The 26,520-nt window shown below is 39.6% G+C and overlaps 1 protein-coding gene across 2 annotated transcripts in view; it reads left to right on the forward strand.

Annotated features, from left to right (window-relative positions):
• Positions 1-7,354: 7,354 nt before the first annotated feature.
• LOC148017067 (emp24/gp25L/p24 family/GOLD family protein) overlaps positions 7,355-26,520 on the forward strand; it is a 33,791-nt gene continuing 14,625 nt past the window's right edge. The window contains exons 1-2 of one of the 2 annotated variants that reach the window (XM_087662786.1): positions 7,356-7,511; positions 7,590-7,718. In XM_087662786.1, the coding sequence (XP_087518912.1) occupies positions 7,491-7,511; positions 7,590-7,718 (150 nt within the window). In that variant the 5' untranslated portion in view covers positions 7,356-7,490. Of the gene's footprint in view, positions 7,719-26,520 lie in introns of both variants that reach the window. The other variant, XM_087662785.1, reaches the window with a different exon arrangement.

Below are 26,520 nucleotides of genomic sequence, written 5' to 3' on the forward strand. Positions count from 1 at the left end.
GTCAATAAGTCAATGCTAATGCATTAGTCAATCCAAGTGGCATGACTATGAACTCATAATGGCCCTAGCATATAATAATAAATGTCTTGAAAATGTATTGCTCCTTGATTTAGATCTGATACTACGCTGATCTTAGATCAATCTTGGAGAATAATTTGGCATCATATAATCAATCTAGTAACTTGACAATCCTAAAGATAGCACATTATTCTTGATCATTACTTGATTTAAACCTTTGGAGTTGATGTGGTCTCCTTCTTGGTTTAGAAGAGGACAAATGAATCCCAATGCAAGTTACTTGGGTAGAAAAATCCATGTTCAATTACCTATCTCAATTCTTTCTTGACTTCAATGCCCTTTGGAGTAAACATTTTAAGGTCTCCTGGACACTAGATCAATTATATGGGTTAGCTCAATTTTATGCTCAACCTTCCTATCAGGAAATAGATTGATCAACTCTTCAAGAATACATGGAGGGCTCTTGGACTCAATATAGCCAAGTTGACTCATAATGATGGATGTTGATAGGATCGATGTAGAATGGCACAACTTTCCTTTAAATGATGGGATTCCCTTTGGCTCTTCTAGTTTGTTTAAACTATCAAGTAAACCAATTTCTTTGGCTCATTGTGAATACTATTTATTTCCATTGGTCAATTCCTATGATTATTTTTTTCATATCAACATTTGATTTTGTAACCTTCTTATTATATTTGGAGATTAAAAAGATAATAAATTTAATAGTCAATCAATATTCATGATGTTGTAGCCATAAAAATTATTAATGGTTGAATGACTAAGCATTGGTGGTCCATTCCTTTGTTTCCAATGGCAGGATGGATAGATCCTTTATCTACCTCTCTATTTAGAGTTGCTTTTCTCTCAAATGGTTGGCCTACTTGGGCTCCCACTACTCTCTCTCTTCCTTGGCCTTTTTTAATATTTCCATTTTCTCTTCCTTTCATTGATGATTGGTTGAAATTTGGGCTTAAGAGCATCATGAAGATCTATTCTTAAGTGTCTAATCTTTTTAATTAGAAGCATTGTTTGTCACTCACATTCCTTTGCTCTCAGTCAAGATTGCAAATCCTATTGGTCATGCTAATATTTACTTGAGCTCTTTTGGAAATATGGCTCCTTTCATAATTACCAATCATGCCACATTTTCTCTTGCTATTCTTGGAGATTTTTTGTAGTAAGATTTTGGCAATAACAAGGGAGTCTTTCAAGGTTTCATGACTTATTGCTTTCAAACGAGTGTTTAGAGGATGCCTCACTCCCTTGCAAAAACTTGTGATTTGTTGAGCCATTGTCATTATTAGCAGAGCGTACCTTTAGATGCTCACAAATTTTGAATTTTAAGATTCCAAGGTAAAGTTTAGTTGATGAAGGATATAAAATTCATTTATATTTATGGATTTTAAAGACGTGGGTAAATAACATCCTTTCACATCTTCCTTACATTGCTTCCAAGTTTTGAAAGCTTTAGCTACAACATTGTTTTGATACCATTGCTTCAAACCAAAGTTTGGCTTCACCAATGATGCAAAGTTATGAAGTCATGGATAAATTACTAGTGGTGGTACTTGTAGCAACAACATAATCATCCATCACATCAATCCAAACCTCATACCTTGTTTTGACTTTGGCTCCCTTGCCATTGAAGGCAACTTAATTTTTTTAAAAGAGGAATTGATTTTCTTTACTCATCTCAATAATTTGGAAATTTTGATTTGAAAACAAACCATGATTAGCATTTTTGGACACGTTAAAGTGGAGTTATTTCTCTCAATAGTTTCCAAGAAAATATAGTAATTATGCATTCTTTGTTCAAGAGAAAATCAAAATGCAACTTAAGTTCAATATGGGCTTTGGATTTATATTTTCATGAACTTCATGAGAAGGCATCAGTACACATTTGGGAAGGCTTTTGAATATTTTTAAGGCACTATATGCTAGTAGTAGGGTGAGGAATCCGCTAATGACATAAGCCTCTTGTTAATTGTTAGAAGTATAGCATGGGAACCCTGCGTAAGCAAGGGTGCATAAGGGAAGAAACCCTAACCCTAGCTACCAATGGCTATCTAAATAGCCTAAAGATCACTCTCAAGAAGATGAGAGAGTGTACAGTTGTACCTTGAGTAACTTAATAAACAATATATTGTTATTGTACTTGAGCTCTCTTTTCCCTATTTTGCACACATCTCCATGTTCGCACTCTGATATTCTAACATGATATCAAAGCCACTCTGATCCATTGAGCTTCCCCTATCCATGTCCCAATCTAAGTGCACATGAGAAGTTCATTTCTCAACCATATCTCTTAACCTCCATAGCCAAGCTAGACCTATAAACCTTGGAGGAGTTGGTGTTGCCAAAGGAGGGGATATCTTGGTGTGTTTTCTTCTAGAGACCTCTTCCCCAGCTCACGCATACCTACCTAGCACATAGAACCTCAATATTGTGGTGTGTATAGTTCAATATTGAAGAAATTGCAAAAATGGCAATGTTCTAGATAGCATGATGCTTAGCAAGCTACCGTGTGCTGTGGAAGGTGCAATGTTAGCAGGCTTCATGGGGCTTTGTTAGTCCCCCAAATAGGCTATCTAACTCTAAAAGGGTTTGGTCTAATTCCCTCTCTACTGGCCACACATAGTGAAACCCTAACTGTGGATTTGGCAGTAGGCAACCATAGCCAAGAAGCTCAAGCTTTCTTCATGTCCATTTTAATAATCTTGAAAGTCGCTAATAGTGATTCTAATCACCGAATAACTACCATTGGAATTCATTTGCAGATTTGAAAGCTCAAAACTCAAAGCTTCTCGCCCCGAAGGTGACTCTAAAGCCAACATTCAACTGGACTCCAACACAAACATTTCATTAAGCTTGGATAATAGTGTTCTTAAACACCAATGATCAAACTAGTGATCATTGCTTGCTAGTTAATCTTAGAAATATGAAGGTTTTTAGGCCCTAAGCATATTCATTGAGTGCTTAACTATCATCACCCTACTTGACTACTATAAGGCTATGTGTCAACTATAAACACATAGACCATTTTCATCTATTCATCTAATCTTATTTGTTTGATTATAAATCAGTTACTTTTAGCCTACTATTCACTTGGTTTTAAACATCATTTCATTTGCTTCCACTCTTATTTTCCACTTGTAAAGGATTAGACATTGCCATTGCCTTGTGCAATTGGTAAGACCTTCCTATTGTGGCATATATTAATGTAAAGCCTCAAATCCACAAGTTTGATGGGAGAGATTTTCACCCATGGTAGGTATTGGTGAAATATGAAATGATGGAGAGGGAATATTGACCCTTCATCTAGGGGACCAAAGCCATTGACCCATCCAACCCTATAGATGAAGATGATGAAAGAGCCCAAGCCATTATAATGTTGCACCTAGATGAATCCTTAATCCACTACATTGATCAACTTGCAACTACAAAGGAGAAGTGGGATGAGCTCAAGAAATCGTATGTTGCAAGAGGAAATAACTCCAAAATATTCCTCAAAATAGAGTTATTCAACTTCAAAAACAAGCAAGGAGAAGACTTGGGAAAGTTCATTTCCCACATGAAGGGATTGACAACCCAATTAGTTTCGGTGTCCAAGATCTAGTCGCTGAAGAAGATGCCATTGCAATACTTTTAAAAGGTATAAGAAAAGTCTTTTCAACTCTTGTCACTACCCTAATAAATGTACCAAAATCTACACTTGAAGGTGTAATTCGGTCTTGTTTGGATGAGGAAAAAATAAATCAAAAGAAAGGCAACACTGGCTCTCAACATCCACCTTAGCAACCTGTGATCAACTCTTAGTTTATATTGTTTCTACTAAATGTTCATTTTGCAACAAAAAGGGACATATTGTAAGCAACGGCTATAAAAAAATATCCCAACAAGATGAAGTGCAACAAATGTAAGTAAACAACAAACATGACATATCATCAATAAATGTCCTAACTCCCTTAAAGTACCAAAAGAATTGGAGGCTAACTATGTCTCCAAAGCATCTGATTACCACCTTTTTTAGTATTTGTTCTATCATCGTACCATAAACATCCTTGTAGCCTACTTTATAAAGGCATCCCACTGATTCATTGAGGGGGGAACCATTTACATGCTATGTAATCCAATGCCACCTTGACATTGATGGGTGGGTGTTATAAGTATAGCATGGGGATCTTATGTAAGTAAGGGTGCATGAGGGAAGGTGAGGTGTGAATGGAATAGAGGATAGGGGAAACCCTAACCCTAACTTCCAGTGGCTATATAAATAGCCTAAAGGTCACTCTTAAGAAGATGAGAGATTGTATAGTTGTACCTTGAGCAACTTAATAAGTAAGATATTGTTCTTGTACTTGAGCTCTCTTTTCCCTCTTGTGCACACATCTCCATGTCACCACTCTAATATTCTAACATTTATATCTTTTATATATTGATTTGGAGGTAGGACCTACACCAATTGAGAACATCATAGACCCAATAATACAAGGTTGTTTCTTTATCATTAATGGTCACATTGTCATTGGCCTATCATCCTTCAAAAATATAGACACATACGCTTTAGTTCCTCCATTCAATGGGTTCTCTTGAGATTAATTTTGAGGTTCATAGGATAGCTAATATTGATTTAAAAAAAGTGTCAAGAGGGCCTCCCATGGCATTCTTCAATGACCAACCTCATTGAGTTCAAGTGAAGAGAGGATTTGAGAGGCTCTCTAGTGTAGTCATTTGCAATTGGTTACATGTCGCAATTTGAAACCAACATACCTCCACAAACCCTAGGTCACACTCATATATTTGACATTGCACTTAATCACATTTCAATACTCAACTATTTGCATTTAAACCATAAAGAGGTTGCATTGCATTTAGGACCACCAATGCAAAGGAGGGACCTTAGAAAAACATACTCAAATAGAAGAAATCAAAGTGCTTAGAGATTACAACAACACAAACATAGGGGCAAAGTAGCAAAAAATCATAGATACACATCTTGACTTTTGGAGGGAGATGTAAATCAAGTTGACAAAGACAAGACAAGGCTTGCATAGGGTAGACTTGAGAACTCAACACTTTTCACACTACTAACCCTAATCTGTATCACTCGAACTTCTCTAGAGGGGGTAAGGAAATTTAAACATGAGACTTGTTAACGAGAACCCCCCTGGACATGAAATAGACACTATAACACTAAGCTATTGTTACCCTTGGCACACCTAAAGCCCTCACTCAACCTCTAGATAGCTTGACTTGGCATGTTATTGCAAAGCTTTTTCTCATCAAGTTTTGCACTCATTGAAGGACTTGCTCTTAGAACTTGTGACTATGTGCTATCAATCTAGTACGTAAGAGAGTCTCATAATTTCTTGAGCTCGAAAGAATGAGGCAACAAGAACAAAATTGGCACACTGAGCTACATTCATAGTCACTGCAATTGTTGAGCCTCATGCTTAGAAACCCCACCATTTGTAGTACAACCACTTAGTTAGAGACTAAAAGAGCCTACCTTATTGTTTTAGGTTCAATGAGTAAGCCATTGTAGCTTAGTGAAGGATCCTTAAGAGTGTCAATATGAACAATGCATTGAAAATGGGCATGCCCTATGCTACCATTTCAAAAAGTAGTGCTATCATAGCTAGAGAATGAGAGTAATAGTTTTGAGTTTAACCACACTGACCCTCCATCATGAGTAAAATGAAATTGACAAATGCAAATGAGTATCACCCTTGATGGAGTCACCCAACCATTCCACTGCTCATAATGCTATTCATTTGTATTTGACTTCTTGATTTTCACTCTAAGAGATTTACACATAGCTATGTCCCACCAATTCATCCATCTCCCTCCCAACCTTGCAAAGGGAGAAGATTCAATCCATGAGTGTAATAACACTACCCATGGTTGAGGAGATTTAGGTTTAATAAACACTTACAACTAAAATCGATTGCCCTTTTATTTAATTTTGGGATCTCGAAATCTGTACTTTCATTTGTCAAGATAATTTTCTCCTAGCTAATAAAGTCCCATCCTCTTTCTTCCTCTCTGTACCAAACAAAATCCATGAGCACCTTCTCAACCCCACACCATGCAAATTTACATATTTGAAATATTTAAGCTAAAAATACGATCATAAGTTGCAAAACATGCTTCACCACGATTAGCTTGCTAAGAAGGAAAAGTTGAAGACTTCTCCCAAGCTAGTTTACCTTAGATTTGTTCCTCTGGCCAAGAAAAACTTTGCTTTGTTGTTAGATCAAACTCTACCAGCAACAAAGGTATCTTATCATAGAAAGAAGAAGTGGGTAGAAAGACAAAAAGGAGAGGGAGAGAAGATGAGAGAAAAATGGGATAGAGAGGAGGAGAAAAAAGAGAAAAAGAAGAGGGTAGAGAGAGGAGGAATTGGAAAGAGAGAGAAATAGGAGAAACAAAAAGAAAGGAAAGAGGGTAAAAAGAGAGAAAGAGAGGGAATAGAGAAAAATAAAAAGAGAGAGAGAAGAAGAACAAGAAGATTCTCTCTCTCCCCCTTCTTTTTCTTTCTTTCGCTCTCTTGTCTTCCTTTCTATTTCCTCTACGTGTAGGTGTGTTCTTTTTCTCTTACCTCCCTTTCTCCCCTTCTCTCTTTACCCTCTTTGTTCTCTCTTGTTTTCTTTTCTATTTCCTCTCTCTCTCTCTACCCTCTTTTTTCTTTGTCTTCTTTCTTGTTCTACCCTCTTCTCTCTTTGCCTCCGAGAGAGAGAGAGAGAGAGAGAGAGAGAGAGAGAGAGAGAGATCATGTTGTGGGATGATGCTTCATAGCAGCTTCTCATGCAAGGAATGCTAATTTATTGTACAAAGTGAACAAGTTCGCAAACTGCACAATGTCCCATAAAGGACATGTTTACACTTGGCTCAGATCCACAAACAACTAGGGTGGGAAATCTTTGTGAAATCTACTAGTTTGCATGCTTTAGAGTTTGTAACCAGTTTGTCAACCCAAAACCTTGCTTAGCCATCAACAAAAGCGCTGTTCGAAAGGGTTCATTGCTGACTTGCACATGTGAGGATGATTCCAATTTGTTAGTTGTTTTTGATTGGCCAAAACAACTTTTGAAGGTCTGAAAACTATATTTTATGATTAAAAAAAGAGCATGTGCGTGCGGATTTAGCCTAAATGGCCTCCCAACTAGCTAGTGTTCGAACTGGTTGGGAGCCACTTTCATGGTAGAGACAGGTCCAAACGCGCTTGACCAGCCCAACTAGTCGTAGCGACACACTAGAGACTAGTTGTGACGTAGACTTTAGCGCCACCCGGTTTTCAGCAATGCGTGTTTGTTTTTCTTTTCGGAATCCCCCCCTTCTCTTTCTTTCTTTTTCGGAATCCCCCCTTCTCTCTCTCTCTCTCCCTCTCTCTCTCTCTCTCTCTCTCTCTCTGTCGCTCGCTCGCTCTCTCGGATTCCAGAGTATAAGCAGGAAAGTAGATCGCCTGCAGGATGAGGCGAGCTCAGGCGAAGGTCCCTCGCCCATGGGCCACCTTCCTTTTACTCCTGTGCTTTATTTGTGCCGTCTTTCAACATTGCCATGGCTTGCAGATCACCGTCCAGGACACTGACTGCGTGTACGAGAATGTAGAATACGAGGGGGACCTTGTCACTGGCAACTATGTGGTGGTGGATCATGAGATCTTCTGGACTAACGATCACCCTGGAATCGATTTCACGGTACGTGTACATGCACCTGACGTTTCATAGGGTCTCCTTACTTTGTCATTGTATATTGGAGGTCCAATGCTGTCCATCATATCCAAGTAAGTCCTTAATTTGTATGAGATGAGATGCACAAAGGGCTAATAGTTATTGCCAACATTCAACCCCCAAGTTTCCTGGTTGAATGAACGAGCTTCTTTGACGTTGCACAACTTTGGCAAAAAGAACCATATGGTTCCTCTAGAGAACTTCTCGAGGAGTGGAGCCCTTTAGAGCAAGGAAGTATTATTTGGCTTCTCTCTTGTGCAAAATGCTGGATTGGTTTTATACTCTTTTTTGGTGGCTTTTACTCTAGTTTTGTGTGGGGATAATGGGTGCAGCTCGGACGCAAGAGTGAGCAGAATAATCAACACGTTAATAAGACAAATGGGAGTTACAAGCGTTTTAATATTCTATACCATATGAAGCAGTGAGAGAAAACCCTAGTGATAATTGAAAAAAAAAAGAGATATGGGTCTAGCATGTAGTAGATAGGTAAATTTTTAATTTGTTTCTGAACAAGGCACTTTGGTGTTCTCTATGAAGTGTCACAAGCTTTCCAATATCTGTTGTAGCTAAACCAATGCCATAGAAGATGTACAAAAAACAAAAGGAAACATGTTATTGTTGAGAAACCACTTCTTTAATTTATACACTTCCTCTTCACTTTGCTGGTCATCATTCTCCTTATGCTTTGAAGGTTGTACATGTCGCCTAACAATAACATTTTCAACTTGCTGTCCATGGTCTGAGCCTTGTCCAAGGTTAGACATTGCATTCCTTCATTTCCATGTGAATGTTCATACTAAGAGGCATCATCACTGTTGGAGTCCATCTCACTATATGAAGACATATTGCTGTAATATCTCATCTTAGAGTAACAATCAGCACTAAGCTTTGGCTTGTAATCAGGTGTCTTGGGCCCACCAAATCAAGGGATTGAGTGGTAATACCGACGATAAAACCATGAAACCCTAATTTCTTCCTTCCGTGGATGGGTGGTAATTCCCTAATTACAACTTAGTTACAATAGTAACATTTATTACAAAGCTGAGAAATGCAAATTAACTTACAATCTTGGACAATGGATACTCTCATGGCCCCAAAACTAATGTCCCTTTCGGTAATTATTTAACTTAATTGAAGAAGAAGTTGATGTATAATGGAATTCTCCCAATCTCTTTCGGTATTCCAACTCCCCTTACTGTCCAAAATGACTAGTAAGTCTTCAATTTGCTTTGCCTCTTGATTTGGACAATCAATTGGCATTCACCCGCTTTGATGGAGATGGAAAATGCTCCATATTCATTGATTTGCTAGTCCCTCCACTTGAATTTGACTAAAAACAGCTTCAGTCTTGTTGAATCCAAGTCTTGGACTCTGGCATGTTTCTTGAGGCTGTTGTGAAACCCTAATTTGTGCTGTGCAGATTAGGGTTTACAATAGAGAAATTTGAAATATCTCAGTCTCTGTTGATCTCAATGCTGTAATCTTCAGAGCAAGGCTGTAGAAAGGTTGGGAGATGAGAGAGAATGCTGAGGAGAGAGAAAATTTAGACTTTCTTTGCGAAGAATTGAAGAAAATTTGTCATTTACTGTTGTTGCCTTGTCTCAATAGCTTGTGAATGCAAAGAACTGAAGAAAATCAGTCATTCACTGTTGCTGCCCTATCTCAACGGTCTATAGATACTGTCACTTGTTGTTGATTGGTCTTTTCTTGCCCCTGGCTACTTCAAAAGATCCTCCAATGCATGTAAATCAGACCAACATCTCCTCCCTCTCTCTTGTAAACTGAATACACTAAAATGCCTCTTTCTCCAGCCTCTAAAGACGTTTTTTAGTCTTGTATGGGCATTTTTGACAAGTGATAGCCTTCACAAATGGTTTTTCTTGCATTATCCATAATTAAATATTTATTTTGCAGTCTTTAAATATTGATTAATATAATTATTATTTGGGTACCTTGAAAAATAATTTGACAGGCTAATAATTAAATTGGCTAGGCAACTTCCATTTTGGAGTGTCTCTGCGTCATCTTTGGCTATTGGATTGGCGTCAGGTACCATTCAACGCTACTTCTGTAGTATCACCCAACTGACAGTTATGGCCAAATGAATGACCTAGGCCAATAATTGACACCAAATACCACCAAGTACATGTGTGACATAACTTATAGCAACTTTTGTCTTTGACTTCCCATGATTTCCTCGGATCCCTGGCTCGTAAATTTACTGCAATCCCAGTTACACCTCATATGTGCAACATTTACTTAACCATGTGATTAAAAATTAATCCACATGTTAAGTGAGGTTTCAAAAACACATGTTCTCATGATATTTCCTCATTCTAAAACCTTGGATTACACTCGACTTCCACAGCACACTAGGGATTGGATCCCCCATCTTTGCTCCTAGCACTTTTTTTTTCTCTACACCATATTCTACCTACCCTTACTTCACTACCCCTTTGCATCTCGGTACATCATTAGGGGAAATGCCACCCTTTAACATTGTGTCTTTCACATATCCACAAGTGAGCATTTTTTTCACCTCAAGATGGCTACGATGGGCACGGCTGCATGGATAAAATATGGTTGCTTCATTCTCATCGACGGATGGAGTTCAAAGCTACCTTCTTGCTATTCACTCTATTTGAAAGTTGGGATACTTTCAGAACAACTTTGAGTAATTCGAATGCTCAACTGTTATACTTTGATGTGGAGAGTTCTTTGCTGATGGAAGAACTCAATAGACAGAATAACTCAGCAAACAAGTCTTCAAATGCATTACACACTAGAGGCAGATTTCAGCATAAGAGCAGTTTTGAAAACAGAGCACGCAACAAATCTGGTGGAAAGAACGTGGAGTGCTATCATTGTGGCAAAAAAGGGCACTATAAAAGGGATTGCTTTCAATTGAAGAAAGAGAAGGGCAATGTGAAAATAGAAGAGGTTAATGTAGTCACTCATGACAATGACAGTGATGGTGATGTACTTCTTGCTTCTTCTTTGGATGCACATGCATTGATTGCAGATTCTGAGGATGATATTCACACTTGGATACATGATACAAGTGCGTTCTTTCATGTCACACCACATCATGAGTGGTTCTCTGACTACAATGGTGCTGTACATGGTGTTGTCCACTTGGGGGATAACTATGCATGTATAATTGCAGGCATTGGCAGTGTGAAATTGGAATTTCAGCATGACTTCGTGTTTGTTTTGCATAATGTGAGACATGTATCTCAGCAGCTCAAGAAGAGTTTGATAAGCACAGGGCAATTAGATGATGAAGGCTATTACACCACCTTTGGGGATAGCAAATGGAAATGTAAGGGCTTCCGCATTGTTGCCAAGGGATACAAAAGTGATACTTTATATTCTTTGCATGTATCTAGTGTGCGTGACCACATTGTCGCCATAATTGAGCAGCCAAGTGTTTCTATGTGGCATAGCCGGTTGGAATACATGAGTTAATCTGGAATGAAAGTGCTCTCTCGTTTGAGGTATGCTGATTTTGAACAGTGTGATCATTGTATTTATAGTAAACATGCTCAAACATCACACAAAAAATCTTTCTCTAAAGTCTTCACCCTTAGAGTTAGTACATTCAGATGTATGTCAAATGCCAGGATTATCTCTAGGGGGGAAGAAGTATTTTATTACCTTTGTTGATGATGCCACATGCAAAGTATGGGTTTATCAATCCGTCACAAAGACGAGGCCTTGGATAAATTTAAAAAATTCTTGGCACTTGCTGAAAATCAGACCAGCAAGACATTAAAATGCCTTTGCTCTGACAATGGTGGGGAATGCGTTCAAATCCTTTCAAGACTTTTGTGACAGCGAAGGGATTAAAAGGGAGCTTATTGCTCCTCATAATCCGCCCCAAAATGGTGTTGCAGAGTGTATGAATAGGACCATTTAAGACAAGGTCCGTACAATGCTGTCACATGTTGCTTTACGGGGCACCAATTTTGGGGCCAATAGAGTGTCCAATGTTCAGGATTAAAGTGGTAAAGTATACATTTTCATTTTATGTGAATTTTATGCTTGTTGTAATTAGTGCTTAATCAAGTTATTTACCACCCTATCTGAGAAGAAAGGCTGGTTTCAACTGTCGAAGTGTCCCCTCATGTGACTTAGACTAGGAGCTAATTCCGCTTCTTGTTAAAGAACTAGCACATCATGAACTTGGATGCTAATCCCAGCTCTAGATTTGAACTTGCCAGACTTCAGTCGATGTTAGGAAAATCCTCTTGGGAACGTGTGCACCTATATGCTCGTATAGATGAGGTGTATCAAACCCATCTCACCACCCTCTCACACTCCCTCTTTGGCATTGGAGAGTTGTGAGGGATGACTGCATCATTTGCACTATCAACCTAGAAGGGATGCCCTTGCAGCCATTGTTGGGGGCCACATAGTTGGAGCTGAAACTGGGACCTAGAGATGAGGAAGACTCGCTGAGAGGGTCATCACCCTTTGTCACCATTCGCAATTGCTTCTGTTGTAAAGCTACTAATGTCCTATAGTTCTTCTAGAGGTGTCCCTTCTTGCCACAATAATAGCATGGAGATTTCTTCTTCTACCGATGGGACCACCCCTCTCTGAAGTTGGAACATTTGAAGCACCAAGAGATAGGATCCTCACAGAAACCTGAATTTGAACACAATGAGTCTCCAACATAACACTTATAGATCGGCATGCTGGCATTCGGGAGGAGATGCCAAAGGATCCATGATGAGGGAGATATAGAGAAGATGTAGACAAGGGATCTTTAGGGAGAAAGTATGCCAAAAATACACTCTCAAGGATCGCACGAGTTCAAAGTAGTAAAGAAAGTACATAGAGGAAAGATCAACAGTAACTAGAGTGTAGTGATGAGAACACAAGTAGATACACATGAACCCTCTCTAAAGGTGAGAAGTGTATCACAAAATGAAAATATGGACCAAACACAGCCAAAAAATAGCTCGCCCAGCCCTGCACAAAAGCAAAAAAGCAAAACACTGATCCTGATGACAAAGCACAGTCACAAACTGCAATAAATGCAGTTGACCTGCAGGAAAATAGGTCGCCTCGGCTTGCTGTCTTCAAAACACAGATTGGGATGGGTCAATAACAGGTCCCCAGCCTTGAAACAGCCCTAGAAATCTGTAAACGCAGATGGTAGATTGCAACAGGTTGAGATATAGCACAAGAACAGGCTGAAAATTAGGAGAGGAAGGTCGCCTTGACTGTAAATCAGTTGCAGCAGCAAGAATAGGTCGAAACAGTCAATGAAAAGTCGAAATTCAGACCTAAAACAGTGTAAAACAGCAGCAGGAACAATGATCCTACAATCTGATACCGTGTCACAAGTGGATGCAGTGATGGAAGTGTGGAAAACTGCTGTAATAGAATGCTGAACACAAGAGACAAAGGAAAGAGAAAGAGAAACACTGCAAAAGAACAAAACACTATACAAAGAACTTAGAAGCAAAGAGATACTCGGAAAATGGAATCCATATATCAAGAAACAGGACAATATAGAACCAATGTGAGTCACGGCTGTGAATGCACTGGCACTTGCTCCTCTCCCTCCACTAGAACCTGTTAGATGATGAATGATAGATGGTGCATGATGATAACGAGTGTGGAGGAGGAGCCTAAATAAATAGGCAAAAATAATGCCATAAATGATGTCAAGTCGGCCAACATTTAATGCTGGTCAGCCAGCATAAATGACCATCATAAAATGCCTAAATAATTGAGGAAATGTCCTGGTTCCGTAGCCCATTGACAGGCACAAACTCAGCCATGAACTAACATATTTGCTAACATTGTTGCATGTGCATTCTCATCATGTAGCACACTACTCTCTATGCATCTCATTGTGTAGAGCACACCTAGGCGGATCTTGAGTTGTTACCATTGGCAGTTCTTCACCACCTCACCTTCATCACCCCTTCCCTCATCATTGACACCCTCGAGTGGTTGGGATAGCTTGTTTCTTTTGTGATGTGTTGGATTTACCAATTCCTTTTCATTTTACCTATTCCTTTTCATTCTTCCCACGGGGCACAGTTACTTGAAAGGCCACAAACCATATCCATTTCTTAAAAAAAAAAAGTTCAATGTGGTTCCATTTGCCTTTGCAGGTCTTGGTAGGCCATTGGGTAGTCAACAAGCACCCTTTGTCCAATACCTTGGCCTCTTTGAGGTGATCACTTGGACTCCCTTGGTAAGATAACCATTGCTTCTATAGTCTTGGCAGGCCACCGTGTAGTTGATGCGTACCCTTTGTCAGATACCGTGACTACTTTGGGGATGTGAAGATATGCTAGGGCTTGCACTGAGGAAGTATAGCATGTACGACCAAGATTGAAACACAAAGACTCAAACAAAGACAAGCCAAACACCAAACATTAAAAACCTATATAAAAGGATAAGACTGAATGGTGGGCAACCTGTCTGCCCCTCAATTTGGGCAGTTGATTGGCCTTCACTCGCTTTGGTGGAGATCGGAAATGCCCCAAATACATTGATTTGCTTGTCCCTGCACCTGAATTTGATTGAAAACAGCTTAAGCTCTTTTGAATCCAAGTCTTGGAGCTTCCAATTTTTGGCAAGCTTCCTGATGCTCCTGCTAAATCCTAATTTCTGTTGTGCAGATTAGGGTTTACATAAGAGAAATCTGAAATTTCTCAGCCTTTGGTGATCTTAATGCTGTAATCTTCGGAGCAAAGCTCTAGAAAGGTTGGGAGATGAGATAGAATGCTAAGAAGAGAGAAAATTTAGACTTTCTTCGCGAAGGATTGAAGAAATTTTGTCATTTACTGCTGTTGCCTTGTCTCTACAGCTTGTAGATACAAAGAACTAAAGAAAATTAGTCATTTATTGCCGTTGCCCTGTCTCAACAGCGTGTAGATGTTATCACCTGCTGTTGATTGGTCTTCTCCTGCCCCTAGCTGCCTCAGAAGGTCCTCCAATGGCTGCAAATCAGTCCAGTTGCATCTCCTCCCTCTCTCTTGCAGGCTGAATACACTGAAATGCCTCTCTCCAAGCGCTAAAGACGTTTTTCAGTCTTGCATGGGCATTTTTGATAGGTGGCAACCTTCCAAATGGTTTTCCCAGCATTATCCATAATTAAATATTAATTTTCAAACTTTAAATATTGAAAATTAATCTAATAGTTATTTGGATGCCTTGAAAAATAATCAAACTGGTCAATAATTAAATTGGCCAGGTAACTTCCATTCTCAAGTGTCTCTATGACATCTTTGGCAATTGGAGTGGCATCAGGTGCCATTAAACGCAACTTCTCTTGTGTCACCAATTGACACTTATGGCCAAATGAATGACCCAGGCCAACATTGGTACCAAATACCACCAAGTACTTGTGCGGCATAGGTTATAGCAACCTTTGTCCTTGACATCTCGTGTTTTTCTCGGGTCGCGAGCTCATAAATTTACTCTTAATCCTAGTTACACCTCATATGTGCAACATTTACTTAACCATGCGATTAAAAATTAATCCACATATTAAGTGAGGTTTGAAAAATACATGTCCTCATGACGGTCCTCCCCCTTAAAATCCTTGCAATCGTCCTTGATTGCATCGCCAGATGCATCAAAAGCAAAATAGTGGACTGGAATTCGCACAAGGCATCATAGTTAACACAACATTGCGCACTATTGTTCAACTATTCCATATGCCCAACACATGCTGAAAATTACTAGCTAATCATAACATAATATAAGACTCACAAAGAATCTTAAAAACATTGCCGAATTATCATGTACATGTCTATTTCTCATGAGCTTAACTCATCTGGCAAAACCAAACCATAGCATAATATAACCAAGCATAAACCATGGCTAAAACATCAATGGCATCATAACATATGCTATTGTCCATGGAACCAGATATAAACCATTGAAAACTGAGCATAATTTGATCATAAATTGATCACTTGCTGATCTGAGAACTGATCACAAATTGTTGCAAATGTGACCCAAATTGATCACAAACTCATTGCAAAAACTGACCAGCAATCAATGCAAAAATTGATCCCAAAAGTGACCATAAATGGTTCTCGAGCTGATAAAAATTGAGCTGAAACTGATCAGAATTTTTATCTCAAAATTGAGTCAAAATTCATGCCAATTTTATCATAAGCTAATGCAAAAGTTTAGTTTAAGTGCTTGGTGAATCTCATACTTATTTGCATACATCTCACAGTGAATAGTATACACTAGGTATTGACCTCGTGTACCTTGGATGCATGCTGAATACATTTGAGATCCACTACATACGAGAGCTATCCATAACTGGAGGAGTGGAAGTACTACCTCCCCCTTGAGCATTAGGCAATACTCGGGACCCTTGCTCTATTGAACGTGACAGAGTTCGAACTAAAGTTGGCTCTAAGTGAAAGGCATCTAGGTAAAGCTACAATAACTGAGGATGGTCTTTCAAGTCATCCTCTTCCATCCATTTCACATCCATTGGTGAATAATTTTGAAATTTCACCAAGTATCTCGTGGAAACTTTACCTTTGACCTCTCTTTCGTTGTGTGCCAAAATTTGCTCAGGTACCAAAATCTCATCTAACTCCTCAACTTCAGGCTGAATTTCAGCAAACATATGCTTTGGCACATCACCATGAAAAGGCCTCAACAAACTGACATGAAAGGTATTGTGTATCCTTCAATGTGGAGGTAATTTCAGGTGATATGCCACATCGTTGATCTTCTTTAACACCTGGAAGGGCCCATAGTATCTCATACTCAACTTCGCATACAATCTTTCTCTTTCTTTAATCTTTTTCAGCCTTGCCTTTTTAAAATGTAGCAATACATAATCACCCTTTGCAAACTGCAAAGCACGTCTGTGGTGTTAGTTTCCTTCTTTTGATTTTCTTGTGATCTCTGAAGTGTATATTTTATCTTTGCATAGGCTACATCTAAGTTTTCCACATAACGATCAGCCTCAAAGATCTTATCCTTAGTTTGCAAAATTGGTGGCATCTTCTTGCCACCCTCAACCACCTCAAACGGAGCTTTGCCTGTAGAACTATGAATTGTGTTGTTGTAAGCAAACTCAACGAAGGGCAAATACTACTCCCTCTGTGTCTTGTGGTTTGAACCATAGCACCTCAAAAGATCTAGCACTATGAAATTTGCTTCCTGAGAGTGACCATCTGTTTGCGGATGGAAGGATGATGAGAATTTTAGGGTGGTACCCATATTCTCAAACAACCCGTTTCAAAATAAACTGGTCATCTGGGGGTCTTGATCATTGATGATCGACTCTAGCATACCATGATACTTAAGGATGTGCTGTAAAAACAATTGTGCCATATGATCAGCCTTTATTTCTTCCTCATCGGAATGTAATGGGCTTGTTTGCTAAACCTCAAATGATAGTCCATATCCCATCATTCCATGTAGGTGTTTGAGGAAGGTAAAAAATAAAGTCCATTGCAATGCTTTGCCAAGGCCTATCTGGAATAGGGAAGGGCTGTAACAAACCGAGCATCTTTTGCCTATCATGCTTTGCCTTTTGGCATACGATGCATGTCTTAACAAACTGTTCTATATCTTGCCTGAAAGCTGACCAATAAAAGAAATACTCCACATCCTTGATGGTGGCATCAATACCTTTGTGTTAGCATATGGAGAAGCACCACTTTCAAGGATGATAAGTCTAGGCCTAAATTGCTTTGTGACACAAAGTTGTCCATGTATCATTAGAAATCTATCTCTTAGCACAAAGTGTTCATGCCTCTGGCCCTTGCAAAGCTGATCATAAACATTAGCAGAGTCTGAATTAGCAACATATTGCTCTTTCATGGCATTCAACTCAGTGTGATAAATCATGCTGATGACGGCTGAAATTTGTGGCTTGTGTGACAGTGCTTTAACCACAACATTCTTTATATATTACTCCAAATTCTTACATTCCTTAGCATCCAACTTATTCCAAGCTGTCATGATGTCCACCTCAAAGGTACTTGTCAACCAATTCAATGTAAATATTTGCTTGAATTGTACCCATGTTGACGGTGCTCTACCTTGCATCAAAAGAGTGGACCACCACTGTAATGCATTCCCTTTCAAGAAAGTGGTTGCCTTTTGAATCTTTGAGGACTCCGTGAAGTTCCCCCTTGAATAGGTTGCATCAAACTGCTGAATGAAAGTCAAAGCTTTTAGCCTATCTTGTACAACACTAAAGGACTCCAACTTCACTACTTTTCTACACTCATCATAGTCTTTTCCACGCTCATCCTACACTGGCTGTTGCAAAAAGGGTGCATTTGCTGAATTTACATCAAAACCAATGCCAAACAGAGCATTTGCATGACATCATTCATTCCTTGAGCCCATAAGTATTCAGGTGTGCAGATGCAATACCAAACATTCTACTTTGTGCCCCAGGCATCAAGCCAATGCTGCCATACATAGGGTTTTGCATATTTTCAGCCATACCCTATTAAATATTTGTAGGACTGTCTTCCGCCGACGCCAGAACTTTTACCGACTCCCTTCATAAAGCACGAGAGGTCTCTCTCTGACTCTCCACCCAACCACGCCTAGGAAGTTGCTGGAGAGAATGACGTCGTGACTCCCTTGCCAGCCGTCAACTTCTGGTGAGTTATAGTATATTTATGACTCACTTACTTCCTAAGCTCCCCTTAATCCCGTACAGACGCCCAAGGCCCTTGGACGGTCATCTCTCGCGCTTGTTTCCCAATAAGTTACATTTATTGATGTAACATTTCCTCTCCCTTAAGAATCGGTTTCGTCCTTGAAAACGATACTTGGAAGGTCCAATTGTAAATTGGGAAACCTTTTTCTTAAAGTGTTTACTTGCTCCCATGTTGAGCTTTCTTCTAAACAATCCTTCCATTTTATCAGACATTCTTGATAAATAGTATGCCTTGTTCGTCTGTTATGAACATTTAAAATTCTTTCTGGTTCATGTGGAATAGATTGGTCATTGAATAGTTCCTCAGTGTTATTATTGAAGACTAGATTATCCATATCACCTAGCTTCTTTCTTAGCTTACTTACATGGAAAACTGGATGTGTTTTACTACCAGCAGGTAGTTGGACCACATAGTTAAGGACATCCTTATTCATTCCAGGCCAATAGAACAGCCTTTTAATAAGACTATAAGTCTTATTAACTTTTGGATGTCCTGCACTAGGGGTATCATGACACTCAAAGAGTATCTGACACCTTATTTCTTCATCTTTCGGGACACATACCTTACCCTTGTAGAGTAAAAAACCATTATCAGTGGTAAAATTCTTCCACTTGAATCCTGTTTAAGCAGCCCTTGATGCTCCATTTCCTTGTTGAACATCCTCAGATGTTCCTTCCTCAATGGAGGCCCTTCCCTTTGGATCCCCATTTCCTATTGCTTTCCATATGTTGGAATATGTCGGATCAACATGGCATTTCCCTTTTAAGGATTCAAGCAAATCAGAAGTGAACTGAGTATAACTCAATTCATTTATGATGGGCATTCTGCTGAGTGCATCAGCCACTATATTGTACTTTTCTTTTCTATACCTTATCTCATAGTCGAACTCTTGGAGGAGTTCCGCCCATCTGGTTTTATGCCCTTGTAGATCCGGTTGGTCATTAAGCCACTTAATGCTTTCATGGTCTGACAAGATCAAAAGTTTGGCACCGTACAAATAGTGCCTCCATTTCTTTATTGCATGTACTATTGCATACAGCTTCCTCTCACAAACAGAATAATTCCGTTTTGCGCGGTCTAATTTCTTGCTTTCAAAAGTAATTGGTCGACCCTCTTGTAATAAGACCGCGCCTACTGCCTTGTCATTGGCATCAACTTCAACCACGAATGGTTTATTGGGATCCACAATTAATAGTATTGGAGCTGTAGCAATAGCTACCTTTAAGTTTTTTAAAACTTTCGTTTTTGTCTGTTCCCCAATTAAAGCTCTTCTCTTTTCCTTTAAGTTGGTCCGTCATTGGAACAGCTATCCTGGCATAATCTCGAATGAATCTACGATAAAATCCAGATAAACCTAGGAAGAACTGCAGCTCTTCTAGGTTCCTTGGAGATGGCCATTTAATAATTGCCCTTACTTTTTTTGGATCCATCTCGATTCCCTCTTTCGAGATAATATGCCCCAAATATTTGACCTCTTGTGGGAAGAATTCACATTTAGTTTTCTTCGCATAAAGGGGATGGGTTCTTAACAATTGGAATACTAACCGTAAGTGTTCCAAATGCTCTTCTCTTGATTTACTAAAGATCAAGATATCATCCAAGAAGACTACTACAAAGTGTCCTAGATAGGGCCGTAACACACTATTCATCAGCTTCATAAAAGTTACATCAGTGAGACCAAAAGGCATCACCAAAAAATCATAATGTCCGTATCTAGTACGAAATGCCGTCTTAGGAACATCTTGGTCCCGAATTCTTACTTGGTGATAGCCCGATCTTAAGTCAATTTTTGTGAAAAATTTTCCCCCTTGTAATTGATCAAAAAGATCTTTCATTCTAGGCATGGGAAACTTATTCTTCACCATTATCTTATTAAGTGGTCTATAATCAACACAAAGTCGCATAGAACCATATTTTTTCTTCATCAATAAAATTGGCGAAGCCCAAGGTGAATTGCTGGGTTGTATAAAACCCTTATCAAGGTAATTCTTAATTTGTCTTTCGACTTCTTGGTGCTGTGTTTCACTTAGCCTGTAAGGTGGTTTAGAAATAGGGTGTGTATCCCTATCTATCAATTGGGTGATTTACATCACCCCTATTTGGTGGAAGGCCACTAGGTAAGTTAGAAGGAAACACATCTTTAAATTCATCCAACAAACCACTTAATTCATTATTTACATTCAACTCACAAACATAAGAAAATTGTTGATTTATATTACAAGAAGTAAAAGTGTCCTGTACAAGAAGGGACCATAACATATATACCTCACAAGCTTCCTTCTTTATCAGCTTCTGAACTTCAAAGGAACACATCAAAGGGTTATCAGATACTTCATGTTCACCGGGAATCACAAAAGTCTTACCATCCCTTTCAAATTCCAATGTATTATGATGATAACTACGCTTTAAGGATGGTTCCAATTCCCATAGCCACTCCCTCCCTAAAGCGATATTGGCTCTTTTCATATTCATAATCTGGAAATCAAGCTTATCTTTATATCCTTGGATCTCGATTTCCAAATTGGATATCATTGTATCCCATATTTTATCATCCTGACCTTGCATCATACAAACAACATATTGATTCTCACTCTTTTGTTGGGGAAGTTTCAACTTTTTGACAAGTGCATAACCCTAAACCCTAAACCCTAATTCCTTTGTCTTGGGCTCCGTGTCGGTGAGACTAGTGAGTGCACTTGGATGTGTATTATCTTCATTGATTAATGTAAATTTAATTGCCTCTTCAAGCGCCTTAGGTGAACTTCTTTTCACTTCCTTTTTATAGGCCTTATCTAGTCCCCTTATGAATCCTCTTGTCTTTTGAAATTCATCTATTCCTTCCAATTTGAGGATTATCCCGCGATACTCCTTGAGATATGTCAGCAAAGGTCTTCCCTTTTGTCTAACAAAATTCCAATCTTTCCAATTTCTTTCCATTTCATTCTTAGGAAGGAATTCTTTCAAAAAGACCGATTCAAATTGAGCCCAAGTTTCAGGTATTTTATTTGCCTCCTTTAAAGTTCTCCACCATTTATATGCTTTTGGTCCCAAGGTTAAACTAGCTTCCAGCGCTTGGAGATGTGGTGGAGTATTCTTTAATTTGTGTAAATCCTCCCGTTTTTGGAGGAAATTAAAGATAGTGTCTTTGTTTATATCTTTTTCCTTCCCATGAAACTAAGGGGGTTTCATATCTTTTAACATTGGGTTATCCCTTAGCCTTTGGTGGGGTTCCCTTGAGTCTCACATAGTCACATCTACATCTTTCGGTGAAGATGGAACATTTGAGGTCTCTACTTTACCTTTATCCCTTTCTAGTAATAATGCTAATTGGGATTTTATTTCGGTGAGTGCTTGAGTTAGCAACTCCATTTAAACCCCAATGCTTGCACACGAGTAGTTAAATCATCAAATTGTTCTCGTGTAGCAAAAAATTCTTCCCAGTGTTCTTCTTGTATTTCGGTTTCATGGGGATCCACCATAGGGTGGTCCTTGGAACTAGAGCCTTCGGTTGCCTCCTCTCTCTCTTTCCTCTCCATCTATACACTGGAATTGGAAAGAAAAAGCAAGAAATTTGGAAACAAAGGATGGGACACTTCCTGTATTTCGTTCGCCTGATTTCTGTCAAGCAGTATGATAGCAAACGGGCCGTGGAAGACGAGGTGGAGATTTCGTGCTTTCCTGTCGAGGAGGAAAGATGGGCTAGCCTGCCACGCTGGATGCGAAAGAAAATTTACGGCCGAAGGGGAAGGACGTCACTGGCCACGTGTTACGGGGTCACTTGAACTTCGAGTGAAATATTACGGGGTCGATTTGAAGAGAAGACGGGCGACGGCCTAGATGAATTATGGGCCCGACTTCAGATCGCGAGTCGCTCTCAGTATCGACCCCCGTCTCCAATCCGCAAGAGTCGTGGACTAAGGCTCTGATACCAATATTAAATATTTGCAGGACTGTCTTCCGCCGATGCCAGAACTTTTGCCGACTCCCTTCATAAAGCACGAGAGGTCTCTCTTTGACTCTCCATCCAACCACGCCTAGGAAGTTGCTGGAGAGAACGACGTCGTGACTCCCTTGCCAGCCGTCAACTTTTGGTGAGTTATACTATATTTATGACTCACTTACTTCCTAAGCTCCCCTTAACCCCGTACGGGCGCCCAAGGCCCCCGGACGGTCATCTCTCGCGCCTGTTTCCCAATAAGTTACATTTATTGATGTAACATACCCGAATACATTGGGCCTTGCACATCATGCATTGGCTATTGCATACCATAGGGATTCGTGCCATACATTTCTGTATGTGGTCATTGTCCAACCATAGCATGAAAAATCATGCTTCCACCAAAAGATCTTGGCTGCCCCATCATAGCATGCATACTTGGCTGTCCAAAATCCATTAGATTGGCACTTTTGTGATGGCCTTGAATTTGCATTCCTTGCCCCATAGGTACCAACTATTTTATTTCATTAGCATCTTTGGGAGCTTCAAATGAAGGGGTTTGGCATTATCTTTGGTGAATCTTGTTGTCTCGAAGGTGTAAAAGACGTCGTCTTCTTCTTGCCTTTGCTGTTCTTCTTTGGAGCATTGAAAAATTTGGGTAAATTGAGGATCCTTTGCCAATTCAGCAAAGAGATTTGCTGTTGTTCTCATTCAATTCTTGAATTGGTCATCAAATTCCTATTTACTTTGCCGGTCATGAGCCTCCTTATGCTTTGAAGGCTGTGGATGTTGCCCAATAACAACATTTTCAGCTTGTTGTCCATGGTCTGAGCCTTGTCCAACGTCAGACATTGCATTCCTTCATTCCTATGTAAATGTTCATATTGAGAGGCATCATCACTGTTGGAGTCCATCTCACTATATGAAGACATATTGCTGTAATATCTCAGCTGAGAGTAAAAATCAGCACTAGCACGAAGCTTTGGTTCGTAATCAAGTGCCTCGGGTCCACCAAATCGAGGGATTGAGTGGTAATCTCAGCGATGGAACCATGAAACCCTAATTTTTTCCTTTTGTGGATGGGTGGTAATTTCCTAATTACAACTTAGTTACAACAGTAACATTTATTACAAAACTGAGAAATGCAAATTAACTTACAATCTTGGACAATGAACAACCTCTTGGCCCCAAAAATGGTGCCCCTTTCGGTATTTATTTAACTTAATTGAAGAAGAAGTTGATGTATAATGGAATTCTCCTAATCTCTTTCGGTATTCCAACTCCCCTTCTTGTCGAAAATGACCATCAAGTCTTCAATCTGCTTTGCCCCTTGATTTGGGCAGTCAATTGGCCTTCACCCGTTTTGATGGAGATGTAAAATGCCCCAAATTCATTGACTTGTTGGTCCCTCCACTTGAATTTGATTGAAAATAACTTTAGCTTTGTTGAATCCAAGTCTTGGAGCTTCCAATTTTTGGCATGCTTTCCGAGGCTGTTGCTAAACCCTGATTATTGCTGTGCAGATTAGGGTTTACAATAGAGAAATCTGAAATTTCTCAGCCTCTGGTGATCTCAATGTTGTAATTTTCAGAGCAAGGCTGTAGAAAGGCTCAGAGATGAGAGAGAATGCTGAGGAGAGAGAAAATTCAGACTTTCTTTGCGAAGGACTTAAGAAAATCTGTTATTTACTGGTGTTGCCTTGTCTCAACAGCTTGTAGATGCAAAAAACTGAAGAAAATCAGTCATTTATTACTGCTGCCCTATCTCAACAGCATGTAAATGCTGCTAGTTGCTGATGATTGGTCTTCTCCTGCCCCTGGCTGCCCCAGAAAGTCCTCCAATGGCTGCAAATCAGACTACAGCATCTCCTCTCTCTCTCTTGCAGGTTGAATACACTAAAATGCCTCTCTCTAGGCGCTAAATACGTTTTTTAGTCTTGTATGGGCATTTTTAATAGGTGGCAGCCTTTCCAAATGGTTTTTTCAGTATTATCCATAATTAAATGTTAATTTTTAGTCTTTAAATACTGAAAATTAATCTAATTATTATTTGGGTGCCTTGAAAAGTAATTAGACTGGCCAATAATTAAATTGGCTAGGCAACTTCCATTCTTGAGTGTCTTTATGCTATCTTTGGTGATCAGGGTGGTGTCAGGTACCATTAAATGCAACTTCTCTAGTGTCACCAATTGATACTTATGTCCAAATGAATGACCCAAGCCAACGATTGGCACGAGATACCACCAAGTACTTGTGTGGCATAACTTATGGTAACCTTTGCCTTTGATATCCCATGGTTTCCTCAAGTCGCGGGCTCGTAAATTTACTCTAACCCCAATCATACCTCATATGTAACATTTACTTAACCGTGTGATTAAAAATTAATCCACATGTTAAGTGAGGTTTTAAAAATACATGTCCTCATGACACTTGCCTTCGCATCTTATGAGTTTTTGCCATATCGGTTTTTCCTTCCGAAGAAGAAGTAATGAATCCTTGCCCCTTTGAATGGATTTGTGTGGAGGACTTCTTGTGGACTTAATCATGCAGCCTCGCATATGGCAAGAAGTGACACTCCAACTGGTAGAAGATCGGCAATCTAGGTAGTTAGATAATGTATTGGATAAAATGGAAATATTTGTCGGGCGACTTGTTCAAGAAGAACGTGACTTGATTATCATCCGACTTTAAGGATCCAATAGTGGCAAACTTGGCAAGTAATCATTGATATTTGGCCAACTTGACTTTTAGATCATCCCTTTTCTTAATGGAAAGCTCTTGAAGCTCAAAATCGAGATTGATACGTTGAGTGTGATCTCTTGTCGCATAGAGGTCAATGAGATGACTCCAACGCTTACATGCTTGGGAAAAGTGTTGTAATTGAGAGTGGAACTTAGGAAGCAACCCTTACATTAACTCAACATTGGCTTTGGTATTGCAGGCTCTCCATTGACGGATGTGATTAGGGTGAGCTAATCGAGGGTCCGTTGATATCGGCTTGGTACCAATGATCCCAAAGTCCCTAAGATTCGAGTGCTTGTTGCATGAAGTTCGACCAAGTGGTGAAATTCAACTTGTTAAAACGAGTCTCATCTGTGAAGGCATTCTTGGTGGTTGCAACAGGAGTGGTAGTGTTGAAAGATGAAGAAGGTGTGTAATGGGGGTAGGGTGGATAGGGAGATGGAGTGGAGTACACTTGGGAAGTAATCCTAGAGTGTCCACCATGCTTACGAGAAGTGTGCATAGCCAATTCAAATGTGGGCAAGGGCAAATTGGGTATGGGCATGGCGATTGCTTATGGAGCCCAAGTTAGAGGGATAGGGGTATGGGGAGTCGTGGTTGGAAATCCTTATGTAGGAGTGACCTAAGGGATGTGTGACGACAGTTTGTAAGCAGAGGATGGATATCCTTGCATCTCAAAGGTCGTATGGGGGGTTTGTGAGTGTTCGAAGGTGGTTTCCATCACAACCGTCCCAGAGTGAAAGGATGTGGTAAAGTGGGAGTATGTGGAAGGTACAATGTTAAAGGGTGGCATTTTCCCTAACGATGTACCAAGAGAGAGAGTGAATGGAGGGTAGGTAGATGGTGGGATGGAAGGGAGTTGAGATGTGTGGTTTTCTTGCTCAAATGAAACATATAGTAGAGATATACTTGATGAAGGGTATTTGCTTCCAAAGTCTTCTCTATCATAATAAAGTTAACATATTGAAAACCATTTGGCTCTTGTACATCAAAAGGAGAAACAGGAGAGAGTTTTGATTCATACGACTCAAAAGGTTTGTATAATCTTAACATAAGGCCTGGCTAAGATAAAGGAGATGGATCGCTACACGTGCCAAATGTCGTGGCCGTCCAAGATCAGAGAGATGGTCAGTCTTACCAATCGGTCCAAACAGAGTAGTAGCACTTGTTGGAGGAGTGTAAATTAAACTATACGTGATGGGCAAGTACTCCTCAAGCTCTTCATTTGTAAGATGACCAAAAAGAGAAGAAAAAGATAGTAAATGTGAAGGTGTGTCTACCTCCTCCTTGAGACCATAATGCCTTCTCAGAGCCTCCAATGATAGAGAAGCCTGATAGGGCATCATAGGATTAGAAGAAGAAGGTGCTTGAGACATTATGAGTCAAAATTGAGTCGTGTGTGA

The sequence above is a fragment of the Lygodium microphyllum genome, chromosome 22 (assembly GCF_053477565.2).
Source record: "Lygodium microphyllum isolate KBCC chromosome 22, Lygodium_microphyllum_v1.1.10, whole genome shotgun sequence".
Lineage (NCBI taxonomy): Eukaryota > Viridiplantae > Streptophyta > Polypodiopsida > Schizaeales > Lygodiaceae > Lygodium > Lygodium microphyllum.